Genomic DNA, 25,965 nt, shown 5'->3' with positions numbered 1-25,965 from the left:
TTACAAAAAATTCTTGTACTTTAGTTTGTGTTTTGCTTAGTCAGGTTGTTTGATAGTTCTGTAGGTTTCCCACCTATTCTGCTATTTCGTACTCTCTACTTCTTCCTATGCACATCCAAACTTACTCTCTCCCTCCATCTCTTCTCACTGGACGGATCTCCCCTTCCCTGTTTTTCATACCTTGTAGGCACAACCTTCTAAAATTTGGACAATCCTAAACCCTGTGGACGCCAACAGTTTATCCAAGTCCTCTTACAGATGTTTTATCCATCATGCCTCTTTCCTCAATTATTTTAATAGTAATCTCTGTCTTTACCCTATCTGCGTCCTAATCTTAGTTACTAATACTCTCATGTACACCATGTTATCTTATCCTTGCCTAACTTCCAATAGTATTGACTTTAAAGAGACCATGTTTTAAACTAGATAACATGACATTTACACTTTCCTTTCTGCAGTTAATATTCTATTTTAAAAGAAACACACAGGTCATTCCAGGCATCCTGAGCATAGGTACTGAGGAGTTAACTGTATACTTCTACTTTTCCATAACCTAGCCCCACTTAACTATTGCAAATACTTCAACTGAAAGACTACAGCCAACAGAAAATCCAATCAATACAATTAACCCAGAGATGTAAATCTCAATGTGGTAACATTTTTTTAAAAATGAAAAAACAAATATAAATTCCCACAGTATTGACTATTAGTGAGAATGAGCAAAGAAAAAATCCAGATGAGGAATTTTAAAGAATGGTTCTAGGAATGATTCTTGAAGTCAAAAAAAGGATACTAAAAAAACTCCTGGAGAGCTTCAAAAAGAATACAAACATCTGGATAAAATAGGGAAGTATATAGACAAGAATTTGAAAAATGCATGGAAACACTAAAAAAATCACATCGAGAGCTGGGCTTCTCATGTAGTTAGTTGGTGGACTGCTCATTTAGTTTGTTTGGACTCCTGGACTTGATTCCTAGAATGTGTTAGAGGTGGTACGTGCCTGTCATTTTAACATTTGGGAGCTGGATGCAGGGTACTGGACTGGAAGTTCAAGGCAACAATGAATATTTTTCTTGGATGCCGTGATGGTGATGGCAACTGGCTTTAATGAAATTCTACATCAATCGGACTCTCAATTCATCATCTTCACACAGTCACCTGTTAGTCTGAATATGAGACTCCCACATTCCGGTTTCCTGAAGTGACCCAATTTACCAGCCTGCTGCTCTTCTGCCTTCCCATCTGATGGTGACTAGGCAAGGAATCCAAGTGTTGAAGAAGGAAAGGTCCATATACACTCTCCCTTCTCTTTTGCTACCTTAGATACCAGTGGTTGGGGAGGAATGCCTTGGTCAGTGATGACTCAGCCACTGAGCACATAGTCCAGGTGGCAGGACAGAATCCTAGAAATCATATCAAACACGGAGAAGACAAGCTATGTATGGAAGGTAACGAGTCAGAGCTTAACCAGACTCAGCAACCTTAAAAGGGAGCCAGTGACCACATGCAGTACTCCACACCAACAAGAGTCTCAACCCTCATTTCAACATTTTACCCAACTGTTGATCCCAAACCAAGGAAAATCTGTTAAATGGGTATTTGTCATTCCTTAGACTCACACATTCACAAATAAATATTTCCCAACATGTCTCAACCTGTAGCACATATGAAAACATGAGAACAACTGTGCCACTCAGTAGAGAGAGACATAGGGCTGCTGAAGCCAGAGGTGGCGCCACTGGGGCTCCAACCTCTGTGACTGGAGCTATCAGTGCCCATCAGCAGCTCAGTCACCCGTAACTCAGGCCCTGTTCCCTCTTGTGAAGAGCATGCCCCAGCAGACCTGACCTCTGGATACACAAAAATCCACAAAGAGCACAGCTTCAGAATGACTAACTGTATCAAAATTCAGGGATGTATAGACTCTGCATCTTGGCAAGTGCTTATTTGAGTGGCTATATTAATCTAGGCTTGTGGTGCTTTTTATTTGCAATTTCTTTACAATAAAGTGATTTTATTTTAAAACTCACAAGAAGGAGTTAAGAGGAACTGAACAGGAAATCAGTGTTTGGTTGTAACAAGAAGACAGGAAGACTTAGAAGCAAGCTAAGCATCTGGGGTATCCAAACACCAAGGCCTTTGGGACCTCTGTGAGTCTTCCTGCAACAATGGACTGGATGAGAGGAAGTGGGAAGGGGGACGCACCAGACTGCAGTGCTTCTCGGCCTCCTAACAGTGTGGCTGTACAGTTCAGGCCAGCTGCTAACTCCAGAAGCGGACCTCCCCAAAGACTTTCCCTAATGGCATAGTCCTGATTGCTTAGCCAGTCGTTCCATTCTAACCAGCAGAGGGCTCACTGAACACCTGGAGCTGGGTCTGTGGAACATCTCACCCTTGGAGAATGGAAGGGATAATGAAGAGCTGGAGGAACCTCCCTTGAATACTATTTGAAACAATATCTAACAATGTCAAGTCCTGTTTATACAAAAAGACATTTTCCATCATTGTCACTATAAAAATATTGAAAGAAAAATTTCAACATGTATTTACAGTAGAAAATAATCGATCATAGTCTGATGTGTTCTGGGCCACTGAGGAAAATGGATGGAGAAAACAATACCCAGAGACTAGAGGGAGAATGTAGTGATAAAATGTAATAAAAAATAAAGGTTCCCAACTAAGCGAGGGGGGTTACGTGATCAGAAGCTCAGACCCACGAGCAGCTGCAACAGTATCAGCAGCTGCTCCCTCAGCCCACAATCACAGAATGCGCTCCAGCCTGGAATCCCAGAGCACAGATGTGCCAGTTAATTCTACCTAACCAAAGGCAGTCATTGTCTTCTCAAGGCCCTTGTCTTATGATAACTTTGTATAAAAACTTACTGTGCTAAGTAATCTCTTTAACTATGGGAACCCTACTGAGGCTTACAGACTCAGGACTCCTCCTCCTCTCTTCTCAAGGCCTTCAAGTCTCATGATAACCTTTTGTATGCTACATAATCTCTGTAACCATGGGAACCCTATGGACTGGGACTTGCAACCTCAAGACTCCCTCCTCCTCTCCTGTTTTTCTTTAAAAGTGCCTTGCTTTAGATTTAGCTCTTGAATCCCAGACTGATGCCTGGGGATCCAGCATGGGATTGATCAAGAACCCCTGAATGTGGGTGTCAGTGAGCAGGCCTAGGCAATCTATGGGGCCTTGGGTAGTAGATCAGTATTTATCCCGGGTATACAAATGGACTTTGGACTCCTGTCCAACAATGAGAGATACACTCTCACCCTGGACTCCTAGGGGAGGATCTAGGCCCTGCCCTGGATGAAATGACAGACTCTGGACACCCCCAAGGAGGGCCTCACCATCCCTGGGGAAATGAGGGAGTATTGGGAGGGTTGGTGGGAGGGTGTGGGAAGAGGGGAGGGAAAGGGAGAAGGACCTGGAATTGACATGTGAAGCAACCTTGTTTCTAATTTAAATTTAAATTTAAAAAGAAAAATTTTTTTAAAAAGTGCCTTGCTTTTGCGGCTCAGCTCTGCTTGGGGCTTCAACTCTCCTAACAGAGTTGAGCCCCAGCTAGCTGGTTTTCCGGAAATAAACGGACCTTCTTATACTTGCATTCAGTGTCGTTAAGCTCCTTGAAGCCTTGGGGTCCTCTCCGTGTGGGCACAACAGTAGAGGTAGAGAAAAATACCTGGCAGATGGTAGGTAGGCAAGGTAGATGGCATGTCATGGTGTGGTAATTCCTGGCATTATCATTCTCTGCCAGCCACTCTGGGTATCTACAAACATGCCTGTGACGTACAGATGTTCTGGGACAAGTCAGCTATCTTCAGTTGCAAGAGCTCAGGTGTTGGTAAAAAAACCAATCTGGCTGTGTGCAGGAAGGTGTTAGGACTTCAAGGCTGGAGAACAAGGGCACAGCTGTGGTTTTGGAAGAAGTAGAACATCTGAGGGGGGATCCGCAGGACTGGAACTCTGTCTAAGGAGTGGGTGTGCCTGGTGGTGCTAAGGCTTCCTGGGAACCAGCGTGAAAAGCTACTGTTGCTGCAGTTAAGGGTGGGGGTAGAGGGGACAACTCCACATTATGATTTTGGCCTCTTTTGTTAGCCGCCCCTCTAGCATCATCTACGGATGCATCCTAATGTTGGCCCAGGAGCTAACGAGAGAGTGACTTGCATAGCTGTGGCTGCAAGAGAGGTTCGGTTTCCTGTGTAGACATGCAAGAGTTTAACAGTCAAGAGAAATGCGGAGCTGGTAGAGAACACGGGGACAGGTGCTTCCAGCGGGGCTGCTCCACGTGAGTCCAGGGTTTACAACTGCAGCAGGATGTGAGAAAGTAGAGAGAAGCACCCTGTGAGACCCCACCAGGAGGGCCTTCACTGAACAGTACAGACAGGGGGTTAGTTGTATTGGAAAGGCAAGTAGGAAACAGCCAGAAATCAGAAGACGTGTTTTCATTTCATCCATCCCTTATCCGGTACAAGGAGATAAGCAGTTTGTCTGCATCTCAAACCCTATAAGATCTAACCCTGGAGCAGGGTTCAGAAACCCGAGTTCTGGCTCTGCCTTTGCAAGGGTGGCTTTTCACATGTGGCTTTGGACCGACCACTTCACCCCTACCGGCATCATTTTTTTTGCATTTAAGTCTTTTAAAAACAAACAACAAAGAAAATCGTGTAATAAAAGCATACTGTTACTCCCTCATAAATTAAGCATTTGCCTAGAGCAGCCATAGAAAGAAGCATTGCTATCATAATGGATTTTAAATGTTTGGGTAACAAAATGGTTGAATACAATGATATTAGCAGCCAAATATAAGGATGTGGGTGGGGGAAGATGTTGAACTCCTGGACTCCACAAGAAGACTGGTGATTCAGGCTGGCGGGATTCCTAGGGACTGCTGTCACCATTGGTTCCAGCAGAGTTTTGAAGGCAGTTTCCTTCAGGCCTCTGTGACCTCTGATAGACACCTGCAGTCATTTGAATATGAGTGTGTATGCGTGTGGGGTGTGTGTGTGTGTGTGTGTGTGTGTGTGTGTGTGTGTGTGTGTGTGTGTGTTGGAATTCGTCAGTTTTTTCTGGCTGTGTCCAAGGTGATCTCTTTGGCTCTAGTTTCCATAGTGGTTTGCAATGGCATCTTTGTCTATGTGCTGACATCATCCACTCAAAGTCAAAAGCTTCAGTTCTGCTTTTGTAAAGTGTTCTTTTCATTCTGCAATTGTCACCTCTTTCTGAAACTGATGGCGTAAGGTACAGACCTTCCACTGTTGTCCCAAGGGGTACTGATGCCCCTAATTTTGTTTTTTCTCTGCTGTTTAGAACGGATTATTTCTTTGGTTCTTTTTCAGATTCTTTGTCTCTTTACTTTGCCATCTCCATTCTACTACTGAATGTGTCCAGTGACTTCAAAATTTTAATTATTAGGTTTTTCAGTTCCAGAAACTCCGTTTGGTTCTCCTGCATCTTTCTGAATTGTTTTGTTTTGTTCTTTTATCTTAATGGTTTGTTTGAATCTTCACAATAGCTGTTTTAAAGTCTTCATCTGGTAACTCCCGCATCTGTGCCATAGACTGCTTTCTATTAATTGTCCTATTTATGCGTAAGTTGATATTTTATGCTTCATATTATGCCAAGTAATTAGGGTTTGTATGTTGGACATTTTTAACATTTTAAACAAAACTTGGGGTCTTTTTAAAATCCTATAGAAAATGTTGATGTTTTGTTATAACAGCCAATCAATTGGATTAATAAACATTATACAAGTTTAAACCCATATCAGTCAAATTTTCAGGTTTGAAGCTCTTCCCTAATCTATCCAGACAATGCAAACTGCTGTGAGCCTGAGACTGGGAAACAGAATATCTGTAAATTATCAAACCCTTTGTATGCCTGGCCCAGTATTAAACTCTGAAGCGCATAATCAATTTACAGTGTAATTTTTATGAACTAATCCCTCCAATACTTTCTGGTCCCCAGGAACTAAACTTTATGTCTTTCCTGCTAAAAATTATTCTGTAGAACCCAACTGTCATGTACTTACACCATCAGGCCAAAGAAGTAGGAGAACAGGAAAAAGCTGAGGAGACTGGCCACACCCTTCTGGACCACAGCCCTACCAAATATAGAAGGTTTCCCCTGGCGGATTTGGCTTTTACCCATCTTCTTTCCAGCTGTGTCATTGTTGCAACCAGAATCACCTTATGTACAGACTGTGAAAGAATACACTGATTAAATACCCTCTGAGCATGAGACGTTAAGCGCTCGCTCCCTAACCAGCACTAGATGGCGCTCAGTGATTCTCTCTAAGCATGGCGGCACTCCTTGACAGACCTTCTGGGGACATTCCATTGAAGCTGAAGGGTTCCCGGTAAAAGCTTACCTCATCACCATCCCAGGTCTACTTTGAATTCTCAAAGTGTGTTCCAGGTGTTGTTTTTAGTATCAGGAGCAAAATATTGATTAATGAGACTCTATTTCATAGAATATGTGGTAAGTTTTGACTTATGTGTTCATTACAAATGAATTATTTCTAGTAACACTGTTCTTAATAGATTATTTTTAATTATTACCCATTTTGTCATTAAACCAGTGAGTTCTTGCTTTCCTTAAGAACAGTAAATATTATGACTGGAGATAGTTATGAGAAAGCCCCAAATTTACGTCAGGTCCCAGTGACATCAATGACTAACTCTATAGTACATGATGAGCTCTTCTTTATGAATTCCAAGCAACAAGGGAAGCTCTCAGGACAACTCATCAGGTGAGCACTTTGCCACAAGCATCTCCCTTCCTCTGTGCAGGCAAAAACTATGAATTGCTTTTTAGGTTGTATCTACCAGACCTTAGGGAAAACACAGTGGGAATTCCAAAACTGAAGGCAAGTTTATTTCCACTCTCTTCTCTGAGCAGGGTTCCTCTGTGTTGACCCAACTTACTTCTACTGGGGCTTAAGCCCCCTTTGGTAGCTCCCCGGATACTCTATTCTGGGATCTGAAATGCTGAACCAGAAACAGGACAAGATTTTTTTTCTACACAATAAGGGTCCTGGTTCTAAAATAGGCATATATTCAATTAACAAAGTTTTAGAGGAAATGGACCAGGGATTTTTCACATAGAAAGAGTATTGGGACCTAGACAAGAACCAGACCTGGGGGCAGAGAAGATATGCTTAAATCAGAAACCAAGCCAGCATACCCAGGCTCTTCATCCAGGCTCTTTACAAGTGATTCAACTGCATTTCATATGATATGGGGTTGGGGGAGAACAGGATGAGGGTATTACTTTAAAAAAAATCCATGTTATTCAAAAACCCATGACTAGCTTTTCTGTAGTATATACAACATCATGATGATCTGAAATGACTTGTCAGTTATCACATAGATTTGTATGAAAGTCACAGTCTTGTCAGCTATTTTATCAGTGATGTACCTTGACTGAAACGCACTACTGAAGGTAATCCGGCATTGTATGATCCTATTTGGGTCACCAGATGATGAACTCTTCCAGTGGTTCAACCAGCTGAACACAGGTTCAGTCTTCACAATTTCCCTGCAGGTCCCACAGTGTCAGAACCACAAAGGATAATACCCATGTATACTCCATCTGGGATTGCCCAAATGCTCTGAGAGAAGGACTAGCTGATGAGTCAGTCTTCTGTCCTCACAGGATGTCCTCTCTGCATTTCCATTCTCCCTGTGGGGCAGGGATAATGACTCACCTTCTCCAGGATGAAAAGATGCACCTAGGATGAAATCCTCCAATAGGAAGTCAAGGAGGTCTGAGAAAATCATCAACAAGTCTGCTTGTGTTCCATGACAACTCAAACAGGTATCTCTGGCATATTTTAATCATTGGGCTCATAGCTAATCTAGGTACTGTGTGTTATGCCCTGGTTCTTGCCTGGTAAAGGCTCAAGATCACCTAAATTTGGATTTTAAATGACCCATACTTATGCCAAAAGAGAAAATGTGACCAAAAAGTAAAAATAAGCACTCTTGCAGGCCGCTCTGAACCCCAGATTACAGAACGTCATAAATGACCAGAGTTTCTCCTTCAGGAATATTCACCACTGCTGGATTTAGTGCTTGTACTATTCATCTGAGAACAGACTGCTTTTTTTAAAAACTCTCTTCTTATCCTCACCACTTAGTCTTGCAATTCACAAATGCTCATTGTCATCCTTTGTAATTAACTGTCTTTATTACAATGCCTCCAAGCAAAGTCAGAAAAGAGAGTGTTGGTAACAGAGTCCATGTCACTTCCAGCCTAGTCCTGAGGCTGACTTGGAACAGAGTTCAAGGACTCCATTGTACAGACTGAAGCATGATCCAGAAACATTCCTGTCTGTCCCAGACTTCACCAGCTCTCCTTCTGGAATGTTAATTTCCTTATTCATAGTTTGTAAAGAGAAGCCTTCCCACCAGCCTGGTTCCAGAGTCGCATCAGTCCCAAATAAACACACAGGAGGCTATATTAATTATGAAGCTGTTGACCTTGCTTGTATCTTACTGGCTAGCTCTGACTTAAGTATCTATCCCATAATTGTTCATCTAAGTATGTCTCTTACCGGAGAAAAGTTCCCGGGCTTCTTATCCTATGGCAGCTACATCTTGACTTTTTGTGTTTCTCCTACCCAGAGTCCTCCTCGACTCCTAATCCCACCTATCTTGCTTCCCTATTGGCCAACAGTGCTTTATTGACATATACACAGGACTTCCCCCATCAATAGTTCTTCAGAATTTCTTGTGACACTGGGGACAAATTCATAGCCTCATGCACACAAGGCCTACCATTTGAGCTACATCACTAGCTGAATAACTCTACAGGGTCCTTTAAAGAACTCAAAGTATTGCTCATGCTCAAATTTAACTGAAAAACAGAGAAAAGGGAGGGGTAAATACAAGAACAATTGATGTTATTTTAAAATCTATAACTGTTTTTCTGTAGCAACTACAACATATAGAATTGTCTTATTAAAGATGGAGCCAATGGCTAATTTGTCATTGGGATAATAATTAAAATTAAATGAAAATGACATTCGATTCATATGAATTTGCCACATATAAACCTTGGGAATTATTGTTACTATTTGGTAAGAGAAATTTATGCAACTCCATCACTATCAATAAAATGTTAATCAGTATGTATGACTAGATGCAATCTCCAAAACCCAACAGAGAGCCACAGACAGATGCCCCTTTACCTTTTAATTGTGGTTTCTGTTGGCCCCAGAGATGGAGGCTGCATATTCACATGATCTGATTCTTTACCAAGATGTCCCTCAGCTCTCCTCCTCTCAGCATCCCATGCTTCATTCCAGACGCATGAAGTTCTCAGAACAGGTTCTGCCTTTCAAACCAAGGCCCTACTCCATTCTTTTACTTACCTCTTACCTAACCATGTCTCATTACCAAGATCAATGAGCACGCAATCAAAACCCATATGGCAGGAATTTATCTATCATCCTCTGAGAAAATCTACAAAGAAGTAGGAGTGACACCCATAAACCGTGGCTCCAGCTCTTTGTTGACTTTCTGTAAATGTGGGCACTGCCACTTAGTCTACATGGTCAGGCTTGGGTATTCAGTTCTCCATCTGTCCTTCTGAGACTCTAAGAGGTAGTCAAGGGCAGAAATATACTCTGTCTGTCTCCATATTGCCAATGAACACAACATATTCTGGGTAGGGTTATGTGAGAAGAACAAAACATACAGGTACAATGGCTGCCACAGGGCCTGAGCTGAGGGTAACGCTCACTACGATTCTCTTCTTCGTTTGGATAATTCCTTGAAATGTGCAGAGGGAAACATTAGCGTACAGTGCTATCATTCTTCCCCTAGGGTAAAACAAAGGCACACATGTGTGAACCATAAAACCCAGCTAAAGATGAAAAGTCTGAAGTCCTGGGTTACTTGGTATGCAGTCAGTGCAAAACAGTTCTTAGCTAGAACTAGTAGGTGCTCATCTGGGAAGTGAACCTGAGACAACAGAGTTGAGCAGACATGCCTGTGTTTCAACATGGAGACTCCTAAGAAGACAGGTCAGTGGCAGGTGGCAGAGACCCTGGTGTATGGTAGGAATGGCAACAGTGGAAGAAGGGGATGAAGATGAAGATCCATGAGCCATGGCAGTGTTCTGTGATGAGAATGACCTCGGGATCCCATCCCCTCCCTGTCATGCCTGGTGAGACACTTGCTGACTCCTCAAACTCTCACTGATTTTCACATTCTTCACAGACAAATGAGAGGGGGAGAGAGAGAGAGAGAGAGAGAGAGAGAGAGAGAGAGAGAGAGAGAGAGAGAGAGAGAGAGAGAGGTGACACCTTGGAAAACAATGGGTCATTGTGTGTCTTGTGCACTGAAAACCTGCAGGGGGCACTGTTCACTTAAGGTCTTTGTGATAACCCACACTGTGTTGAAGGGGAAGCTCATCCAGAAGAATGCCAATTGCTCTTCTGCAGAAAGACAGACCAAGAAAGAACCATAGCTTAATTGGCCAATCTAGTTCCAAAAAAGTCCATTTCCCTCCTCTAGATCTTGGCTGAATGAAAGGGTAAATATCTCCAACTAAAGAATGAGGAGACACTAATCTGAAGCCCATGTGTTGGCTTATTCTGTTAGTTTAGTTTTACTATTTTATTTTTAGTTAGCACAAACTCATTGACTCCTGCTGAAACATCCTGCCACTGAACCAGCAACTGTGTCCACTCCTCCCAAGTGTTCCTCAACCAAGCGTCCCTCCAAAGAGCCCAGAATAGTGTCTGCCTGTGGCCTCCTCCTGCTGTGCTACAAGTTCCGGTGGCTTCAGTGAACCCAGTTCTAAGGGCATCTGCTGCTTAAGCCACCACAGTTGTTGCAGGTGCCACAGACACTAGGGTTGGAGTTGTGCCTCCTGTGGTAGCAGCATGGTCAGCAGTCTGGGGATTCTGCCTGTGTGTGCAACTCTGAGGGCTGCTGCTGACTTCAAGGCTAGGATTAAACATTTGAGAGAAATATTGGGAAAGTCTATAAAATTCCTGGAACCAGCACCACACACTGGTATGACTTGTTCTTGTCTCCTCTTTTAAACTTAGATGTTCCATGAAGTGGGGTGATGTGGTGGAAACATCAGTAACTAGGGCCTGCAGAAGTCCCCATTACTAAAGCTGTTGACTTCCCAACACCCTACCCAGTCAAGCACTTTCACCCCTTAACTCTTTGCTCAGGCCTGGGTTTACTCATCCTCCACTGCTGACCACTACCAAGGGGAATACAAATGCTCTAATCTGACTTTGAAGCCTCTGAACCCTGAGCCTTGTTTCTCAATTTTCAAACTAAAGAAGAAATGATGAGAATTAGCATTTAAGCAATGCTTTGCATAATAGCATGTATTAACATGAACCATCTAGTTCTCCAAGGGAACTATGACTGTCCCTTACTTTGGGTGAGGGGAGTAGCCACAGAGAGGTCAGAAGTTTTGCTCAGTGTTGAGTCTACAGAGCTGGGATTTGACCTGCTAATCTTCCCTACTGCTGTGTGCAGCTGGAACTTGACTGATAAGTCTTAGTCTATCCATCCTGAAATGTACATGGGTTCACTGTGCTCCAGGTAAACCAGAACAGATTCACCAGTGTTGATGATTCTAGGTGTTCAACACAGCTAAGTATGAGACCGTATGTCCTCAAAAAGAACTTATCCATTTTTCCCTTTTGTCTGTGATGCATTTTAATTCTGACTCTGTAGAGTACTCCCCCAAAACATCTTGAGATCATGAATCCTATTGTGCGAATCCTCAGTCCTGCTCAAAAGGAAGTCCCATGTCTATGGCTACTCTCTCAGAGTACTCTGTCCCAGTCGGCTGTGTGACTTGAGTAGCAGAGCGGAGGTGGCACAGACTTTATTAGATATGGTACCTTCTCTTTCAAAAGAAAGTATATGTCCAGGAATATTAATGCGAAGTGTGTTTCCAGATGGCCTTTAGAGAAGAGCAAAGCTGTTCAAGGTATTTTATCCAAGTTAAATTCCCAACACTTTGCATGGATTTTGTCCTTAGTCTAGAGCCTCCATACTCAAGAACTTCAACTTTGAGGCAAGGTTTGGGCATCTTTCTAAAGTTAGTTCAAGAACCATAGGGCATACATTCTGTAACATTTCAAAACCCAAACTATCAATATGAAAACACATTCACAGTTCACATGGAAAATGGCCACCTTGGTTCACAGTAGAAATAAATACTGCTCCACTCCAAAGTTGAGGCAGGTAACCCCAGATAGGGCCCTTTACCAATCACACATCATTTTGCTCTTCATCTTGTAAGAGAAATTGAAGTCTCCAATCTGTAGCCCCTGAGACACTTCCTACATCCTTTTATCTCAGTTTTTTCAACAGTCAGGAAAATCCCCCAACTCTAGTTTCTTCAGAGTTTTTTTTCAGTCACTCAGCTCACCCTCTGGAATCTATTATATGTAGCTTGGCTTGGTTTTCTACCTACAGACCCTTCTCCCCATCCTCCATCCTTTTGCTCTCATTCTTACCATCTTTCTCATCCTTCCTGCCATCCTACACAGAGACTAGGGATTTCAGTATCAAATAATGCCAATCCTTAAGTTACACAAGGAAAGTCAGCCCTTTCCCCAAAAGATCTTCAGAAACCTAACACCACCCCCTTCCACCCACACTTCTATGCTGGAAGTTCCCAAATAATCTCTCTGTATGGAGAAGAATCTAAGGCATGATTTCTTCATCCCCAAGCTAAAATCATCACAGGCGTTGGATATATTGGACCTTCAAGAGCTGAGAAAAGAAAAACCCAGTGTGCAGCCTTGGGTGGAATAAGTCAAGCGACAGATAACACACAGGTGCTGTTGACAGTTTTATTCACCTACATGGCTAGACACAGGCAATGTAATCATCAGAATGAGAAGATAACCAAGGTTTTGGAGAATTCATCAGAAGAGCACAAGAACACTTAGCCCAAGAGTGATTAGGATGTCTGAGAAATAACAGGTCATGATGGGGCTACTGTTTGGTGTTCTCTGTTTCCTCGAACTCTGTCGTCTCAGCCTCAGGATCCAGGTCAGCAGCAGCCCCCAGAGCTGTGCCCACAGCCTGAGTCCCCTGACTGCTGGCCACTGCCACGGTCACAGGATCTGGAGGAGCTCCTGTGCCTGCATCTGTGGGACCTGCGCCTGTGGTGGCTCAGGAAGCAGCCTCCCTCAGAGCTGGGGACACTGCAGCCCCCAGAGCTTGTAGCACAGCAGGAAGAGGCTGCAGGCAGACACTGTGCTGTGCTCTTTGGAGGGCACTTGGGGGAGGGGCACTTGGGAGGAGGCTGGCATTGCTTCTGGTTCTGCTGGCAGGACATCTCGGCAGAAATTTGACCTAGAAAAGTATAATAGAAACATTATAGAAAGAGGTTTCCAGTGTATATCTCCTGACTTAGTCTTTTACACATATGCCTCCCAAGACTTATGGGCTTCCTAAACCGAGATTTCTGTGAAATAAAGGGGGAGCATGTAGGCACACATTCATCTGTACAGAGCGTCAGATAGATCCACATGCTCAGAGCAATGACAGAAAGCTCCCTGTCCAACACAAAGACTCCTTCCTCCCTCACCATTACTCCCCAAGGGCCACCCACTGCCCATTGTGGACCTCTTTCTGGGGTTCTAGTTTAGATCTGGCTTGTCTGTCCCACACACTCTGCATGCTGAAGTGGTCCCAGAAGGGCACTTACCCGATGCAAAGGAAAGCAGAGAGATTCTGAGAAGGCTGTGGATAAGGAGCCCTTTTATTCTGTGTAGAGCTGGTGAAGCATCACCCAAGCATGTTGCTCTTTTCACAATGGAGGAGGTGACAGTGCTAGACTCTGCCCAGTTACTGTCCTCTGGTGGTTTCCTGTGCATGTGCCTGAAGAACTGGTAAGGTGGGACCAGGATGCACTTGCAACTGCAAAATCACTTCCTTTTGTTCTTCCCCAGATATTGTCTCACCTTTGCCCATTCATTCACAAGCTCTAATCCTGTTTCATCACTCAACAGTATTAACATGGAGATGTGTATGTCATGCCCATCATTCAAAAATTAAATATATTTGACCTGATAAGATCAGTGCTATCCTGGAAGTATTCATGAAGAGTTAGAGCATAAGGCCCTAGCCTTTGTAAGTCAAGCACCCATTGCACTGCAGACCAAAAGTTGATGGGATGGGACCTTCAGGGGTCCTCTGATAGTGGCAACAGAGGAAGGGTAATCCTGAAGGGTGCCGTGTGTACAATAAGGACACAGAACAACACCTGAGACCAGTTACAGAGAAGGGACTTAGCACTCTAGAGGTGACAAGACTCACAACTTTTCTTATTAAGAAGGAAGATCTCAATTTCCTCACACTACGTTTAGTATCTGGCAACCCCCATTCTCCACTCTGTGTCTATGAGTGCAATTCAGTTTAGAATCCAAATGTAAGTGACATCATGAAAAATTGATCTTTCTGTTTATGGCTTACTTCTCTTAATGTGATATCTTCCAGGTTCATTCATATTGTCAAAAAATGACAGGATTACCTACTTTTTAAGGCTGATTAATATTGTTGCTTATATATGCCTCATCTTCTATATGCATTCATCCGCAGATACACATTTAAGCAGATTCTTTATTATGGTTCTTGCATACACACACGCACACACACACTCACACGCACACACATATATATATATTACACACGCACACACACACTCACACACACACACACATATATATATATATATATATTGAGTATCTGAATAACCCTTCCTTTGTGGTGTACACACGCCTAATGAGATTGAGGATCATACAGCAGTTAATTTTTAAGTGTTTAGGACCTCTCTATACTATCTTCTATAATGACTGGAACACTTTACATTTCAAATAAGCATTCTCCCACACAAAAAATTATTGGCAATACTTGTTCTACTTTGTGTCTTTACTAATAGCCATTCTAACAAGTGTAAATTTAAGTGTTTTTAATTCACATTTCTCTGATGACTAGAGATTAAAAAAACTTTTTTCCTACATCTACAGGCTATTTGTATGTCTTCTTTTAAGAAATATTTCCTCAGGTTGTTTCTCCAGTTTTAAGCTCAGGTTTTTTTTTATTCCTTGCTATTGAGATGTTTGTATTCTTAATATATTGGTATAGTAACTCTTTATAATAAGATGTATCATTCACAAATATTTCCCACCCTATCAGTTGTCCCTTGACTTAGCTTTGTTTGTGCATAAGTATTTTGTTTTGACAGAAATGCATCTGCCCTGTGTGTGTTTGTGTGTGTGTGAGAGGGGGGGGGGAGACAGAGATAGAGACAGAGACAGAGACAGAAACAGAGAGGGAAGCACTTAAAGTCTGGATTCTGACATCTTAAATTCATTCCTATTGTTTCATAAATCAATAGTCCCCCCTTCTTTATTACTAAATACCACTCCATTGTGTGTGTATATATATATGCTATATATATATACATGTATAAACATATACATACATATACACACCCTGTTTTTCCTTAACCCATTAGCAAGTTCAATATCTTTCAAGAGGCTTTGAGTTTGAAACAATTATGAAGAAAAGTACCACATCTGTGAGTACCGAGCTTCCCTTTGAATATGACTTCTTTCCCTTGGGTAAATACTAAAGAATTGAATTTCTAAGGCAAACAGCAAGCATATGTTTAGTTGTTAGTGACACTTTTAAAGAAACTTCTGTCATGGTTGTAAATTTGTCTTCCTGCCACTGGTGGCAGAGTCTAGTCACTCCCCAGCCTGGACAGGATTCCACACTGCCAGGTAAGAGCTTTGCTTTAGCTGGTGAAGTGAGTGCAGGCAGTCTGTCATTTTGCTCTTAATTGCATTTCCCTACTGAGTCATGCACTGGGCTAATTTGTCATCCAGGTATCTTCTTTGTTGAAATAGCCGTCTCTTTAAATAATTCCTATTTTAATCAGATTGTCCTTTGTTTTGTTTTGTTTTTTTTATTATGGCTTTTCGAGACAGGGATTTTCTGTATAACAAACAGCTCTGGCTGTTCTGGAACTAGCTCTTGTATACTAGGTTGGCCTTGAATTTACAGAGATCTGCCTGCCTCTGCCTTCCGAGTTCTGGGATTACAGCCACTACTACCCAACAGATTGTCCATTTATCAATGGGTTTCACTGTTTTAGGAATATTCTAGACACAAACCTTCAATCAGACTTGTGCCTTATAAATCTTGTGAATATTAAATATGAACTCTTCAGCAGCCATTTGCAAAACAGACGTTTTAGTTCTTTGCTTTAGTTTGTTCTTTGTATTATTCTCACTGTAACCTATGGTGTCTAAAAAATGCATGACCCTTCTGCTTCAGTCTCCCGAGTACTGAAGTTAGTCGTGCACCACTACAGACATGTTTAATCATGCACCACTACCTCAATAACCTATTTGTGAAGTTCGATATTTTCCTTTTGAACTGTGTCTTTTTGTCATATATGGAAAACTACCATTAAAAATTACATAATCAGTCACAAAACTGTGCCACATATTGTATTTTAGAAGTGTTTGTGTTTTGCATAACAACCTATTATTCATGTTTTTCACACACACACACACACACACACACACATAGTACTAAATATGTTTTGCTTAACATGCAGATATCCAAATCCTTCAGCACCGATTTTTAAATTTTTATTTATTTTATTTGAGGATTTTGTACATTCGGACAATGTGTTTGTTGCATTTGAATCCTTTTCACACCCCCTTCCAGTTCCTCCCCACACCCCCACACCCCCACACCCCCATGAACATCCTCTCTCAAATTCATGACTTCATATTCATATATTCATATATCATCCCGCCCCCAACACACACACACACACAACCTGCCGAGCCCTTGGGGAGAAAAAGGAAAACAAAACAAAAAAACCTGGTTTTCCCACCCTCAGCAGCCATTGATTGTCTGTAGTTCTTCATCTAGGTGTGGGGTCTTGTGAAACATTCCTCCATCCCCGCTGACACGTCCTTCCTCCTGCAAACTGTCTTTGTGTCTTTGTTTGAAGTATACGCTGGGTCACTAAACATCATAAATCTATGTCTGAGCTGCTCTTCATCTTAGGAACCAAGGGTCCATTCTCACTACCCAGCATGTTAGTCATAAGGCTTGGCTGTCTCCCCTTTTCAAATGGAAGATGCTCCATTTGTTGATATTTGTTTACTGTAAGTTTTTGCTATCGGTTGCTACTGGTTTTGTTAAGTTACTTCTCTGTTTCTATGGAAACGTTTCTTTGTATTTAGCTTCCCTTTGTTTTGATGTGAGCTCTTGTCTTAGCTATTTCACACATTTCCCTAGAACTGATGCAGTGGATTTCTCTACATTTATACAAAAGTATACTTTTGGAAGCTGTGAGTGTCTTCTGGGATGTACTTGTAACATGACGCAGAAGGTACAACCATAGTAACCCTATCTGCCTAAATCATAGTAGCTAAGAACGAGCAACAACTCAAGCAGTCACCAGTAGATTCCACATGACTGCTTAGAATCTACAAAGGGGTGTGCCACATGGTCATAGAAGCCAGTCAGACAGCCTTGGTGACAAAGCCCACCAGGCTCAACCTCTCCTTCCTTAGCTCATGGTTTCAGTACCCAAATGGCTCAGAGGAATTAAGGAGCTGAGTCACCCAGAAACCTTGGGATTGACCAGCTATTGAATCCTTCTCCTCAGTTGCTGCCTTGTGACTCAAGATTAACCTTGTTTAAACCAAGAGGAGTCTTTAGTTACTTCTACAGAGCAATAAGTCAATTGAAAAGCCATTCAGTTACCCAAAGATCTGAATCCCTAGTGATGTTAAGACTTCTTCTTGCATACCCCCACAGAACCTATAATTTCTTTTATGTACATCACATCTGCAGTTCATCATTGGTATATTTACCTTTGGGGGATTATAATGCATCAGTACTGACAAGCTGGATCTCCTATTTACAGCTGTGTCCTCAGTGCTAAACACACAGTTGACATGCAGTTGAAGACAGGTATTGGGAGTTAATGACCAAGTAAGAAGAAATTCCAGGAAAAGAGACAATAATGATCCTTAGGAAGGAGTGGCTCTGGTTTTTGTGAAGTCACATACGGGGTCAGGCTATACTCTAGTGTGCTGTCAACATCGCCTCTATGTGGTTGACCTCTGCTCCCTATGTGATCATCTGTACCAGCAGTTCCTAACCTGTGGGTCACAACAGTTTTGTAGGGGTCAACTAAGACCTTTGAGAAGCACAAATATTTACATTTTGATTCATAACAGTAGCAAAATTGCAGTTACAAAGTAGGAATAAAAATAATTTTATAGCTGGGGGTCTCAACAGTATAAGGGACTGTGTTACAACATTAGGAAGGTGTAGAACCACTGGTCTATAGAAAGGCACTTCTGAAGAACTACATTGGGATATAAGCTGTAAACTCAGAGCTCTCAGGAAAACCCAGAAGGAATTGAACCACACTCCTGGGGCATTTGTCTGAGGCGTGCACTGCCCAGCACGGCTGCTGAGGTCAGAGGTGCATTTTCCACTCTTCTCTTCCTTTGTGTCCGCATCACCGAGTCTTCATGCAAACCTGTCTATATTTTCACCACTCATCTAATCCCCTTTCTCTTCCAGTATCTAGCTACAGGCTCTCAACAATGTAAGAGAAATGGCTCATGAAACTGCAATGAGGTTAAGATTGAAAGGGAAGCACCAGGGACCAAGAACCTCATTCTGAGGAGAAAATAATGCAGGCAGATTCCTTCCCTTGCTACCTGCTCTACAGTGTCCATCCCAGGCTACATTACTCAGAGTCATTGCAAGTCCCGTCCATAAAGGGCCATAAAATCACTAATAGCACCTATACTCCAGATTGCTTCTCCCAAACAGGTACATCTTTTGGGCATTCACAAAATACAGTAAAATGCAGATTTCCACACAGACTCTACCTGTGCTTCTAGTGCCTGGGTAGAGAAGAGAGTGGGAGGTACTTGGCATGGTCCATTGGGTTCTATCCACCTTCCTTCAGTTCTTGACCCAGAAAGGAAACAATGCATTAGAATTGGCTAATGTTAGAATAAAGTGAGGAAAATGTAATTGTCTAGATTATCATAGAGATTTCAATGACCATAAATAACTAGATACATTTACTATATTTTTATTTGTAGTACAATTAATGATAATATATAATTAACTGTGTACACTATTCATCGCCTGCTTTTTACAGGTAGTTCTAAGCCACAAATATTTTCTCTGTAAGAAAATACAAATGTATGATGTGATATTATAACAACCAATGTATTTTAATTGTATGTTAATTATTAAAGTTGTTAACTGTAGCCCAAGTTATGTTTTTCTTTGAGCATAGCATGATATTACAATAATTCAGTCAGATTTCAGCTCACATGAGTTCACTAACGTCACACTGAAGATATCTCCATCTGTGTAGTACAATTACTTATCTATTAAAAGTTAACAACTTGCTTCTACACTTCAGTGCTCAGGAAGTCCAGGCTACTGTTAGAAGCCATGAGGACATCCCAGGGACTGTGACCGAACAAGGCTTCACACCCTTCCCCACCACTTCCTAGGCACACCACTGCTAGAACTCAGCAGGCAGCAGTGAATTACACCTGCCCATGTTTATTTGGCAGCATGGGGTCTGTGGGCATTACAATATTTATCATTTATCATGTGTTCTTGTGAGTTATTGTGTGTGTGTGCATGTAGAGAAGTCATTCACAATCATGCCAAGGGAAGTACTACCCCAAGGCATATGACCTAAAAGAGGAAAAAGGAAAAAGAAGTAGAAAGAAGGGAGGGGTTAGAAGGAAGGAAGGGCAGTTTCCAGGAGACGACAATCTTCCTTCTTCCTGGTTCTGTCCTCAGTTGGACTTTATGGAAGTTCTAGACATATGTTCAGGTAACACCTCGTCTGGTTGTGAAAGCAGGGACAAACCTGGTGATATCACCAACTGCACAGGATAAAAGAGCTCCAGTCCTGGGCTCCTATGCCACAGCAATCTCAGACACAGACGTCTCCTGCGTCCTTTGCATTGAGTGAGTATCCAGCAAGGGTGGGCCTTGGCATGAGAAGTTGGAGGGGACATTGGTGTAAGGATTCAGGCATTATGCTGGCCTGCCCCTGTCACCTGGCAGAATGCACTCAGGCAGTGCCCTGGTCAGCATGCAAGTGGAAAGGACTCCTTTAAAAGAAAGACCTCTGCCAGCTTATACTCTCTTTCCTGCTGTTCCCCTGGAGTAGACAGGACTTTTCCTGTCTCCCTCTTATCTTCTGTCCTCTCTGCGTGTCTCTGTTTGTGTCTCTTTACCTCTTTTCTCTTTTCTTTCCCCTTCCCTCCCCTTTCTAATAAAACTTTTCATTTAAGCTCTGTCTGCCTTGGTCACCCTTGCCTGTCATGGAACTTGCCAAGCCTCCCTTCACATTTTATCTTAACAATTATGATCACATGGGAAGAGAGAAAAGGCATAAGGCCTTCCATAATAACCCAAACGCCACGAAGTGCAATAGGGAAAATAAGTATTCAATTAAAGAACACACAAACAATGAGTTTGTAGTAGGCGATTATTCAAAACGGTAGAATGGGGGTGGGGTATGACAAAAATTCTTCCACCTACAAAGGCCACAGGAGCTTAGCATACACTTCCCATGCTTTGCCTCCTTTTCATTCAAGTGTCCACTCTACTTCCTATGACACCCCTACTCCCAGTCACTCTTCCCTGACAGGTACACCTGCTGGGTATTCTTCAAAGACATGGAAAGCCAGATTCCCACACATACTCTACCTGTGCTTCTAGTACCTGGGTAGAGAACAGAGGGAGAGGCACCTGGCATGATCCAATAAGTTTCATTCACACCAGCTTTCCTTCCTGCATTCTTGGCCCAGAAAGGGGACAAAATCAGAGACCAGGAGACACTGGACTGTAGATTACTGACAGTTGCTTTCTTTGCTTACCCAGGCTGACTGACTCCTGCCAAGATGTCCTGCCAGCAGAACCAGAAGCAATGCCAGCCTCCTCCCAAGTGCCTCTCTCCCAAGTGCCCTCCAAAGAGCACAGCACAGTGTCTGCCTGCAGCCTCTTCCTGCTGTGCTACAAGCTCTGGGGGCTGCAGTGTTCCCAGCTCTGAGGGAGGCTGCTTCCTGAGCCACCACAGGCGCAGGTCCCACAGATGCAGGCACAGGAGCTCCTCCAGATCCTGTGACCGTGGCAGCGGTCAACAGTCAGGGGACTCGGGCTGTGGGCACAGCTCTGGGGGCTGCTGCTGACCTGAATCCTGAGCCTGACACGAGAGAATTTGGGGGAAACAAGAATTCCAAGGGCCATGGAAAGCACAGCCTGTCTTGTTCATTCCCAGAGGCCCTTCTCTGCTTGTCAGATGTCCAGGGCCCCCAGTCCCCACCCTTCCTGTGGAGTGGCAGTGCCTGTCCCTGACTCTGACCAAGAATAAAGATTCCATCCCTATCACACTGGTGTCTCACTGTCATTGTTCTCTGTTCCTCCTCAGGTAGCAGGCATGTGCCCCTCCCCCTCTAACTCTCAGCTCCAGCACTACACAAAGCCATAGCTCTACATTAGGAAAAGTTTAGAGGTCTGTCAGGTCTGTTCATGCTCACTTCAGTTGAAGCAGCAGGTGAGGAAATGGACAGGGCCAAGGTCTCTAATGAAGTGTGGGGTGCACATCCATCTCCCAGTGGAACCCTGTGCCTACTGGGAGGAGCTACAGTTCACTTTGACTTCTAGCATCTAATTAAGGCACAATGAATTGGCAGTTCAGTAAGTATTCAAACAGAGTAACCCATTTTTTAAAAAGTAGGTATGTTGTATTTTTCCAAAAAGTGTATAGAAATACTCATAGACCCCTAATAGAGATAGAAACCACATTAGTGTTAGCTGGAGTTTGGAGTAGGAAAGAAGACAGATACGAAGCATGAAGGTGGAGTGCCTGGCAAAAGAAATAGAATTACTTTTGAAAGAATGAAATAATTTCTTTTAAAGTAATTAAGTATAAAATTGGTACCTGTATACAACTCTACAGAGGCACTAAAAAGTTGAATTCTCTAATCACTTAGTTATACCTAAATAAAGCTATTACCAAAAACCTTCATGATAGTCTCCATATGCCTAGTGACAAAATGAATTCTTTGTTAGGAAGGGGCCTCCTGGTGTTCCATCAAAATGCATCCATTTCAGCTGGTGTGTTGGTGCAAGCATGAAATCTTGGCACTAAGGAGAGACTGAAGCAAAAGGACTACAAGTTCAAGTTCAGCCTGGACTTAATATTAAAACCTTGCCAAAATAAAAACAAAAAATAAACCTCCCCCCCAAAAAAGAAATACTCATAGACAAAATTGGCCATAAAAATGAACTTAGAATCAGGGAAATGCAACTTAAAAATGATATGAGATTCTACCTCATCTAGTCAGAATGGCTATGATCAAGAAAGTGAATGATAACGTATCGGTATCAAGCAAGTTCCTAGGGAAGAGTAACTGTGGTGGGAAGATAAAAGAGTAAACCTGCTCTACAAGTCAGTATGTAAACTCAAAAATCAAAACCAGAACTACCATATAACTCAGCTGTCCTGTTTCTGGGCACACACACAGAGGGGTTCATATCCAACCACAGTGACACTTGCACACACACCCATGTTTATCGCTTATCTACTGATGATAGCAAGGAAATGGAACCAGCCTAGTTGTCTATCAACAGAAGAATGGTAATAAAAATGTGGCATGTGTACACAATGGAATTTTGCTTGCCAGTAAAGAAGACTGAAACTGAAATTTGCAAGGAAAAGAATGAGCCTGTAAGTTTTCTTATGAAGTGAGATCCCCCAGACTCAGAAAGGCAAAACCTGCATGTTCTCTCTCACAGGAGGATATTGATGTTTATGTGTATGTGAAAAAAGGGGTGTGTGGGGATGGGTGTAGACTATGACACTAGATCAAGACCATGAAAGGAGGGAAGAATGGAGGGAGCAACAAAAGGTGACATTTAACTTGAAAGTAGAAAGGAAAATAGTGAGGTAAGAGTGGCAAAGAGTGACAACGGAGGAACAGGTGATGGGGAGAGGAGGAAAGAGAAACAGACTTTGTGAAAATACTCATAATTAAACCTAAATCTTTGCATGTTAATACATTTTATTCATTAACATAATCTTGTGTTATTTTAAAATATTAATTAAAATAATCTTACGATGAATGATGCTGGCATTTTGTAGGTAGAAGCCAGGGATAAACATTGTATAAAACAGAGGCTAGCTTCCCCAGCAAGGAAATAGTTGTTCCAAGATGCCAGTAACACAAAGACTGAAAACTTCCAACTTCAGTAAGAAGTAAAGAAAGATTGTATAGGAGGAACATACCAAAAAAAAACTCTAACAGGGAGATTAGGGATTAGGGGAGGACATCAAGTTAAAAACAGTACATCAAGAAGAAAGAGGGAGCTGAGGATTCAGAAAAGATGATGACAATATGAATACCATACAGCTAGGACAAGGCAGGAGGGGAAGCGAGAAATACAGGTCAGATTATGAATTTATATAATGATCTAATCAAGAGTTCACTAGAGCTTACTTTGTGAGAAGCCCCTAAGAGATGAACATTCAATTCTGTAAGTAACCTGTATGATCATTTCTCTGAAAAGGCACACATTTTACAGGGGAGAACCTGCTTTGTCCCAGGACCCAGAACACACAGCTTATAAATTAATCTGTGTTCTTGATCACCTGGTCCTTGACCCTCCCTAGAAACTTATCAAGAGATCTGCAGAAACAATCTTCTCATTCTTATATTTGAATTTTTAATATTCAGATCTAATAGCATAGCATATGACCCAAAAGCCCTTTTTAAGAATGTGCTTTTCCATATTTGAAACCTAAAATGTAAGACTTCTCTCCTGGTGGGTTGCAATCATTTCCTTCACTTCTCTCATCCACCTGCCAGACTCCAAACCCATTCTAGATCTCAGAGTAAAACAAAGGGACATCCCAGAACTCTGGGCTCATTTTCAGTTGAGAATGCAGGAGAAACTGATGGCAGTCTAGGTATGAAACATGAAAACTGTACCTGGAAATCCAGAGGTTAATTGAATTTGAAAGCCGAGGCTGATTATTTTCACTCCAAGATCCAAGGACTCAGGGATTTCAAAATCTTTATAATTTAATAAAGAAAGGAGTTTCCAAAGAGAGGCAGGAGACACCCTGACCATGTCCAGGTTAAACCCACTCTCTAGGAAAACACAACTCCTTGAAGTGGGACCCTCAGATGCCATGCTTAAATCTGTCACCACAAGATGCTCATGACTTGATGCTGGAGAAACCGTTGGGTGTCACTCCATCATGGGCCAGAAATGTTGTCAAGTTATCTACAAAATATGACCCAAAGCTGTTCAGGATGATTAGGTGGGCCATAGTCAAACTTTTTTTGTCAGCTGCCAGGCTCCAAATAATGACACAAAAACTTAATATTGATTATGAGAGCTTGTTCTTTAGCTTAGGCTTGTTCCCAACTAGCTCTTATAACGTAAATTAACCTGTTTTTATTAATCTATGTTCTACCATGTGTCTTTTACCTCTTCCTATTTTGTATGTCTGACTTACTCCATGTATTGTCGGGTGTCTCCCGCACCTAGATTCTAACCCTCTGAATTCTTCTCTCTGCCCCAAAGTCCCACCTAACCTACCCTATCTAGCTATTGGCCATTCAGCTTTTTATTGAACCAATCACAATGACACATCTTCACACAATGTAAACAAATATTCCACAACAGTGGACTAGGAGCTGTCACCACATACATGTGGTCTTGCTGTGTAAACTGACAGCCATGAACCCAGAACCAGTGGACAAAACCATTCCACCAGAAAATGGAAACTGAAAACTATTGTGCAGCTTAGAGGCTGTAATTCATGCCCCACTGTCTGAATGAGAATCAGAAGGAAATGTATCTCTAGTGTTAACAGGAAACTTTGACAAAGCTAATTTAAACGCACCTTCCATGGGTGTGAGTACCCTGCATCAACTGCACTACGTCAGATGTACACAAAATCACTACCGTGTTTGTCATTAATCACCTGCCAGCTGATTTTCCCTGGGAATCCCAGCCTAAAGGAGCTAGTTCCTTTTGTGACCCATGTCTGAAACTTAGAGGTATCCAAGTGACAGATTCACAGCTGTTCAGCAGATGAAGTTTAATAGGTCTTGATTCTGACATCTGTACTCCATTGTGCTTTCAACATGCAGGAGCCTGATCTTTTCCCAAACACCCACATCTTAACATGGTTGTCACCTATAGAATCAGGGTGTAAAGCCAGGAATACGGGGGCCCCTGAATCAGCATTTTACTGAGCACAATATTCTGGCTTTTCCTTTATATAACACTTTGATCTCCGATATGAACTTTATGTGTGCTGCCCGCCCTCTGGGAACCTCCCTGCTTCCTGAGTTCCATGCATTACTCTAAGTGCTCCAGAACCAGCTGCCCCATTGGCAAGGGTGGAGCTGCCCATCTCACTGTTCCTGCTGCATGCCCAACACTGTCGGTTCTCACAGGCTGCCCACCTCATCTCAGCCACTCCCAAGTAACACGGAATGACAAAGTATCAACACATGAGGCAACAAAAGACTGATACCTGTGAACTCTTGCCTAAGCAGGATGACTCCTGAGGTGTTCATCTGTGAACCTGTCACTGACGCACTGGCTTCACTACCTGTCTGTCTGTCCCGTTACACAGCCAGCTACCCAACCATGAATGTGCCATGTGCATTTGTGGTTAGATGCGTTTATCATCTCATGGGTTATATGTCTATCACAGTATCTGGTGTGCAGTTTCAGTCTGATAATTTTTTAAAATATGAAAGACTTTGCAAATTTGCATGTCATCCTTACATAGGGGCCATGATAATCTCCATAGCATTCAAATTTTAATATGTGTGCTGCCAAAGCAA

General features: G+C 42.4%; 2 protein-coding genes and 1 pseudogene across 2 annotated transcripts; 1 reads left to right on the top strand and 2 right to left on the bottom strand.

The window, feature by feature from the left end:
• Positions 1-12,835: 12,835 nt before the first annotated feature.
• LOC101836224 (late cornified envelope protein 3D-like) lies at positions 12,836-13,835 on the bottom strand. The gene is made up of 2 exons (XM_005080261.4): positions 13,713-13,835; positions 12,836-13,357 (listed from the first exon to the last, which is right to left on the bottom strand). The coding sequence occupies exon 2, from the start codon at positions 13,338-13,340 to the stop codon at positions 13,053-13,055; it is 288 nt and encodes a 95-aa protein (XP_005080318.2). The 5' UTR covers positions 13,341-13,357; positions 13,713-13,835; the 3' UTR covers positions 12,836-13,052.
• A 6,104-nt stretch (positions 13,836-19,939) lies between these two features.
• On the top strand, positions 19,940-21,484 carry LOC101836469 (late cornified envelope protein 3D-like). Its single transcript, XM_005080262.3, has 2 exons — positions 19,940-20,056; positions 20,978-21,484. Exon 2 carries the CDS (start codon positions 20,998-21,000, stop codon positions 21,283-21,285), a length of 288 nt encoding a protein of 95 aa, XP_005080319.2. The 5' UTR covers positions 19,940-20,056; positions 20,978-20,997; the 3' UTR covers positions 21,286-21,484.
• Positions 21,485-25,865: 4,381 nt separating this feature from the next.
• On the bottom strand, positions 25,866-25,965 carry LOC121142486 (annotated as a pseudogene).

The sequence above is a fragment of the Mesocricetus auratus genome, unplaced genomic scaffold, assembly GCF_017639785.1.
Source record: "Mesocricetus auratus isolate SY011 unplaced genomic scaffold, BCM_Maur_2.0 Super-Scaffold_100009, whole genome shotgun sequence".
Lineage (NCBI taxonomy): Eukaryota > Metazoa > Chordata > Mammalia > Rodentia > Cricetidae > Mesocricetus > Mesocricetus auratus.
This window is presented reverse-complemented; position numbering and strand designations above follow the sequence as displayed.